This window comes from Phoca vitulina, unplaced genomic scaffold (assembly GCF_004348235.1).
Source record: "Phoca vitulina isolate PV1807 unplaced genomic scaffold, GSC_HSeal_1.0 scaffold9, whole genome shotgun sequence".
NCBI lineage: Eukaryota > Metazoa > Chordata > Mammalia > Carnivora > Phocidae > Phoca > Phoca vitulina.
In genome coordinates, this window is record NW_022589712.1 from 15413510 (window position 1) to 15420829 (window position 7320).

The 7320-nt window shown below is 44.2% G+C and overlaps 1 protein-coding gene across 4 annotated transcripts in view; it reads right to left on the reverse strand.

Annotated features, from left to right (window-relative positions):
* Positions 1-7320, reverse strand: part of AKAP12 (A-kinase anchoring protein 12) — a 93301-nt gene that overhangs the window by 17578 nt on the left and 68403 nt on the right. The window contains exon 1 of one of the 4 annotated variants that reach the window (XM_032407657.1): positions 3248-3519. The exons of the other annotated variants lie outside the window; for them this stretch is intronic. Within the exon in view, the coding sequence (XP_032263548.1) occupies positions 3248-3272 (25 nt within the window). The 5' untranslated portion in view covers positions 3273-3519. Of the gene's footprint in view, positions 1-3247; positions 3520-7320 lie in introns of those variants that run through there. 4 annotated transcript variants of the gene reach the window in all.

Here is a 7320-nt window from a genome sequence, read left to right on the forward strand (position 1 = left end):
CGTTTGTCCCGGCCTCAGCAGGGATGCTGAATGGTCCCTTGTACATCTGGCAGGCGTACAAAAACGGGGGCACCACCAGGGCCATAGTAAGACCCTTTACAAGGTACTCTACAGCTGTGCTTCTTAGTGGCTGAGAAAGATGACAACTCAAGGGACGCCTGGCTGGCTCAGTCATTAAGCGTCTGCCTTCGGCTCAGGTCATGATCCCAGGCTTCTGGGATCAAGCCCCACATCGGGCTCCCTGCTCAGCGGGAAGCCTGCTTCTCCCTCTGCCTCTGCCTCTCTCTCTCTCTCTCTCTCTCTCTGACTCTCATGAATAAATAAATAAAACATTTAAAAAAAAAAATAAAAATAAATAAATAAAAGGGGTTAAAAATAATAAAATAAAATAAATAAAAGGGCGTTAAACACCCACTTTGTGCAGGATTATTGTACGGAATAATGAGAATGGGCACTCAGTAGGTGGTAGTTATTACTCTAGCAGGTGTGAGGGTACTCATTTCAATGTCTCACAAGTCTCTACAACTAACCAGCCTCCTTGGCAGACAGAAGCAGCCACGCGGAGGATATATATATATATTTTTTTTTATCTTGTCAAAAGACCTGCATAGAGAAAGGCAATATAAATCATCTAGAACTTGCATGACCGTTAGAGGACTCTTACAAAGAGTAATTCCCCATGATACTCCACAGTTAGTCTCAGTAATGTGAATTAGAAAAAACAGGGTACATATTTTCAAAGTGTCTTTCAAAATCCAATAGGCATTTTTTTCTGGCATACCATTAACAGGTTGGTGGGGGAGACGACACCTCCATCATCCTATGTGATCACTTATGTTCTAGTTTTTTTTTGTTTTCGTTTTTAATTTATTTAAGTAATCTCCACACCCAGCATGGGGCTCGAACTCAGGACCCGGAGATCAAGAGTTGCATGCTATTCCGACTGAGACAGCCAAGTGCTCGTGCCTTTTTTTTTTTTTTTTTAAGATTTATTTATTTATTTGTCAGAGAGAGAGATCATGTAGCAGGGGGTGCAGCAGAGGGAGAGGGAGAAGCAGGCTCCCTGCCCACCAGGGAGCCCGAATCGGGGCTCAATCCCAGGACCGTGGGATCATGACCTGAGCCAAAGGCTGATGCTCAACCAACTGAGCCCCCCAAGGTGCCTCCTATTTTCCAGTTTGTAAGCTAAGTATTACTCATGTGATGTGAGATTAAGATGTCAAGAAAGACCAAGTGTGTATGAGAATATGCCATCATTTCATAATTCAAGTTCTGCTGCCTTCATTTCACTGGTCGGGGGGGAGTGGGGTGGGGTGTAACAGTCCTGTAAGTGACAGCATTTCCTTACTTTCAGAAAAGGAAACTCGTTCTGAAGTACAAAAATATTATCAGTCTCATCCCTTCCTGTTCACTGTGAAATTTAAATGCTCCAAGCATAACGTAACACCGAAGAGGACTAGAGTAACTCTCTTCCACATTATTTAGATGAGTAATCTGATATTTAATTAATATTTAATGCCATTTTAAAAAGCCTGTGTTGCTTTTCAAGATTCTGACCAACTAAAGACTGGTCATTGTAAATCTTCCTTATCAGGATAACTTACAGAGGGGGAAAAAATGACAGTTCAAACTCCCTTGGTCCACGACAAAATGGTTATTTGCTGTTAAAAAGAATTTCTGTGCACCTACTTATTACTAGGGAAAAGTACCAAATTTTGTCCATCCTCCATACCAGCATTGTAATGGAAGAGAAACTCAGAAAGCAACAGATCTAGTTAACTTGAAATTGCCTGAAAAATGAGACCATCCTTCCAACTGTTGCCATTCGTCAGTCCGTTGGGATGATCTGAATCAATTTTTGAAAGCCCTCCAAATACCCCAAGTTTATTAACTCTTAATTACTTCGAAAAAGAAACACCTTTCTTTCCCATAAGAAACTCAGCATGTGATAAAGCAATCAGGGAATGAATATAAGAAAGATCACGCTATACACAAAAAGCACCCAGAAGAAAGTTATAATCATAGAAGACCCACCCCTAGCCGTGACACCCCACAAACCACACTCTCAGGCTGCCCCTCCCAGGGTTTGGCATGGCTATGTTTCATTCAGAGAAAAGGTAATGATCTGGAAAAAATGAAACATTTTGGTTTTATTTTATTTTGTACGATCTATTTAATAAGAGATTCTAGGTATCTCGTAAACATTCCTGCTATACAAATGGTAGAAAGGCTTATGGCATTAATGTGAGGAAGGAAATCTCAAAGTAAACAAGCTAATCTATAGGAAGTGAGAGATATTTTTAGTTTTGCTAAACTTTCACATTCATTTAAAATTCCACAGAAGAACCAGGCTTTGCAGAAGCCATTTTATTGAGAAAAATGTGAAGTCTAGAAATTCTACACAGCATTTTTAAGAAAGACGTAGATCTGATGAGCAGTGATCTCAAACAATTAGAAAAGAGCAGGTCTTGGAAATCTAAATTAGCCAATGGGCGTTTATGCTTGAGTGGTACAGGGAGAGAGGAGAAAACAGGCAGGCAAGTTCCTAGGGATTCAGACTACAGCAAAATTGCATAAACGATCAAATATCAAGTTAGAAGAGCTGTCGGGGCTTTCTACAACTCATTTGCTAGATGTGCGAATTAAATATTACAATTCATACTTACAGCCAGATTTCTAGCGTGTTTTAAAAACATACATTTTTACTATTAGTGCCTAAATGTGGTTACCTGCTAGCCATCAATTTTACACCAGGTATTCGTTAAAACCACCATTTAAACCAGAGCTAACATCTTAGTCCCCTAAATCATCATGCGCACCTTCACTGAAAGTTTCTAATAAGCAGGTCAAAATGCCAAATATCCTAATTTTGCAAAAACAGGAATTTACTTTTTTAGGACTACAACCAGTGATTAGGCTTTCACAACCTATTTGCAAATTCATCCCAATCTAACACGTTTCTGCCCCCCTCCCCAAGCGCCCCAAATACATTCAAGGTCTCCCCTAAGTACAGTCTCAGGAAGATTCCTGCGTAGGCAGAAGGAAAACGCTGGGCGTGTTGGGTTCTTACTGAGCCAAAGAGAATGCTCTTCTGATTGGAAAGTCAGCAAACACAGAAATGAATGCCAATCAGTGTGTTCAGCCACGGACTTCGAAGCTCTCTCCACCCAAATGCAGGTTCCAGGGAAGGAAGCATTTGTTTCACCTGCCACGGAGGGGGAACACAACAGCCTGGCTCCTGCCTTACCTGTGATTGTGATGATCCCCAGCATATTTAATAGCACACCTCCAGATGACAAGAGCAGCTGGTCCTCGCCCTCCTTCGGCGGTTGGCTGACGCAGCACGGGATCTTGCCAACCCCGTGCAGTCTGGCTGCGATCAGAAAGAAGTGCGCGCCAAGCCACCCCCAGAGGATTAGGGAGAATTAAAAGTGCCTTCGGAGCCGCCGCAAAAAGAGGCAGAACGAGACCGAGGATGCATTTCCCCGGCTAATTATAGGAGAACCCACCCCCCACCCCCGCCCCCTGCGCGCCCGGACCTGGCACCGCGCGCGAGTCATGTGTTTCATTTTAAAGAAGAGGAGCCCTCCCTGGAGCTGGTCTCCGCTAATGGTCAGTGAGGCTCTGCAGAGACCCAGGGAGGGTTTCAGAGTTGCTGGGATGAATAACCCAGAGTCAGCAACATTTTATCTCAACTGTTACTTCATTCCTGGCACGGATGTACTCTTGCGTCTCAGCTTCTAGCTTTACTTAAAGCAAATATCGGCACAGATACATCCTACGACCATTGTTTTTATACCGCGCTCTGTATCCTTGTTTGTGTAAAGGCTGATGAGGTGCAAAACACGGTTCGCTTTTTAGCACCTACAGGATTTTACATTTTCACCACCTGTTGGACACACACGGGCTGCACTGAGCTGAGGGATGGCAGCTGATCTCCGTTGTCCCATTATTTCAAGTCCTTGAGAAGGGTGTTACAAGGCAAACTTTGTGTCTTCAACGCTGAATTAAGGCAACTTGTAAAAAGCCCAAATAGTGGAGCAGTAGGTTTGGGGTTTTTTTGTTTGTTTTGTTTTTTGTTTGTTTAATGGTACAAGTTAACTAAATTTTTAGATCAAACTAGGCCATATTCCAAAATCTAGACACTATCGAATCTCTAATATTCAAGCACACGGCATGGAAATCAGTCAGGACCCATATCAAACACTCACAAAATTTCAGACAGCATTGAATTCTCAAATTCTTTCTTCGTGAAACTTTAGAATGTTCCATATAAAGACACAAGGTAGGTAGGTGATAAACAAGTCTTACAATTTTGGCATGCTTTTGTATGTCAATGTTCTGTGAGGGTAAGTCCACTGAGGCCCCCTGGCTTCCTCCCCCTTTCATCCTCCTCCCTATTTATCACTTCATGCCTTGCCTGCCTCACCTCATTACCACGGGCTCTTCCCCTAAGCAAACAAAAGAAAGGTTTTACCACTGCTCTTCCCTTCAGACGGAGAAGCTCAGATCTTATTCATTACTGCTTAGGGGGGCAGAGAGCCCTGGGGTGGACCAGAGTGGGCGCAGTAAAGAGACGGGTGGGAGAGAAGTATCAAGAAACAGCTGAGCACGGGGATGCTGGCTGGCACCTAGTTGCTCCTTCTGGCCACCAGGAGGCGCAACGCACCAGGGTCAGGCAAAAATGAGCAAAGTTAAGGAGGCAGCGTAGCTAGTAATCAGACCGGGTTACAAAAACCAGCTTCAGCCTCTCTGTTGACCCGGCTTCCCTCTTCTATTCCAGAGAACACCCAGCCAGGTGGTAGATGCCCCAGGGAACGGAGTGATGAGCTCCCTGTCCTGACACCTGTGATCTGATTCCCAGGGCAAACCACATCCTAACCTTTCATCTTCCCTAGAGGACTCTTAACTGGGGTTCACAAATTGCCTCAATTATACTGAGAGGCTGGCGTGTGTGAAATACTGCTGGTGGAATGGTCCCTCTGTAGTCCACACAGCTAAGTGGTCTGCATTTCTCCCCTCCCCCCACATACGCCCCAGCCCCGGGCCTGGGGAGTCCTCGCTATACACATCATGGATAAAAGAGCCTCTGGAGGCCACACAGGTGGGCCACATTACATGACTGGTCTACAGCCTTCCCAAGCACGTCTATCAGCCCAGTGTGTCCCCAGGTTCAGCCCACACCCGTTCCCTGAACTGTCCCAGGAGCCCCCAGCTACCTCAGGGATCTGGGGTCTCAGTTGTGCCTCATTTCTCGGCACCAGCTGTTGGGGACAATACATGGCCATCATCTGGTGCCACCTCTGAAATACCCCTGTTCCACTTATGGGCACGTTTGTCAGTTCTGACCTTGCTTAACTGTGCTACCAGGTCCTTTCCTTCCTATAAGCCTAAGATCTAACAAAACCACAAGCAACAGCTGCTCCACTGGGCTGGACTGGGAGAAACGTCACTAGTTACCAATTTAAGGCCCCAAGTAAACATTTACAAAGATAAACGTATTGCTGTGTGATTCTGTTTAAACTTTTTTTCTTTTTAGGACATGGTAAAGACACCGACACATCTAATCTGGCATTCCTAAAGAAGGAGTTAAAACCACAAGGCAGAGCAAGAGATCATCTGGTGGCAAGTAGCTGACTCTCTCAGCAGATAGTTCTCCTTGGATGTCCACCTCTGAGAGTAAGCAAGGACAGGGCTGCCGCCTCTGTGTGTCTGCATTTACGAAGAGAAGTCATCCACGAGTGAGTTCTGTCTAGCTACAAGCTCAGAGTACAGAGCAAGAGACCAGGAGAAGGGAAGGGAAGGGAAGGACAGGGATGATAACTGAAATGAGAACGAGAACTACTATATTTGAGGCTTATGAATATGAATGACAGCTTAATGGCTTTGTAACAAATAACTCCATTAAAAATTGGGCAAAAGATCTAAGTAGACATTTCTCTAAAGTACATACACATGGGGCACCTGGGTGGCTCAGTTGGTTGAGCGACTGCCTTCAGCTCAGGTCATGATCCTAGAGTCCCGTGATCGAGTCCCACATCGGGCTCTCTGCTCAGCAGGGAGTCTGCTTTCCCTCTGACCCTCCCCCCTCTCATGTGCTCTCTCTCTCATTCCCTCTCTCAAAAAAATAAATAAAATCTTTAAAAAAAAAAAATAAAGTACATACACAAATGGCCGATGAACACATGAAAAGACACTCAACATCATTAGCCATCAGGAAAATGCAAATCAAAACCACAGTGAGATACCATTTCACACCCGCTAGGATGGCGATAATCAAAAAGATGGACAGTAACAGGGAATCGAGAAATCAGAACCTTCTTTAGTGGAGATGTAAAACGGTGCAGCTGCTTTGGAAAACAGTCTGGCAATTCCTCAAAATGTTAAACATAGAGCTACCATATGACTCAGCAATTCTACCCCTAGATATATAGCCAAGAGAAATGAAAACCCGCATCCATGCAAAAATCTGTACAGGAATGCTGATAACAGTATTCATTATTCATAGTAGCCCAAAACTAGAAACAACCTGAATATCCATCAACTGATGCATAGAAAACAAAATTAGGTATATCTGCAAAGGAGAAAGTTATTCAGTAATAAAAAAGAATTAGGGGCACCTGGGTGGCTCAGTCGTTAAGCGTCTGCCTTCGGGCTCAGGTCATGATCCCAGGGTCCTAGGATCGAGCCCCGCATCGGGCTCCCTGCTCGGCGAGAAGCCTGCTTCTCCCTCTCCCACTCCCCCTGCTTGTGTTCCCTCTCCCACTGTGTCTCTGTCAAATAAATAAATAAAATCTTAAAAAAAAAAAAAAAGAATTAAGTATACATGCCATAACATGGATGAGCAACTAAAACATTGCTAAGCGAAAGAAACTCGTCACCCAAGAGCACATATTGAAATTTTTTTCTAAGATTTATTATTTTGAGAGAGAGAGAGAGAGAGAAAAGGAGCAGGAAGGACAGGGAGAAGAAGAGAGAATCTCAAGCAGACTTGGGGCTCGATCTCACAACCAGGAGATCAGGACCTGAGCTAAAACCAAGAGTCAGACGCTTAACCGACTGCACCACCCTGGTGCTCCTTGAAATATTTAATTCCACTTATAGGAAATGTCCACAAAAATTGGACTAGTGGTTGCCTAGAACCAGAGGTGGGGAGAGGTAGAGATTTTGAGAGGTGGGGAGAGAGGGACTGACTGCTAACAGGTTTGGGGGTTAAGAGAGGATCAAAATGTTCTAAAATTCATTGGGGTGATGGTGGTACAATTTTGTGAATATACTACAAACCACTGCAAGGTATACTTTCAATGGGCCAATTGAAAT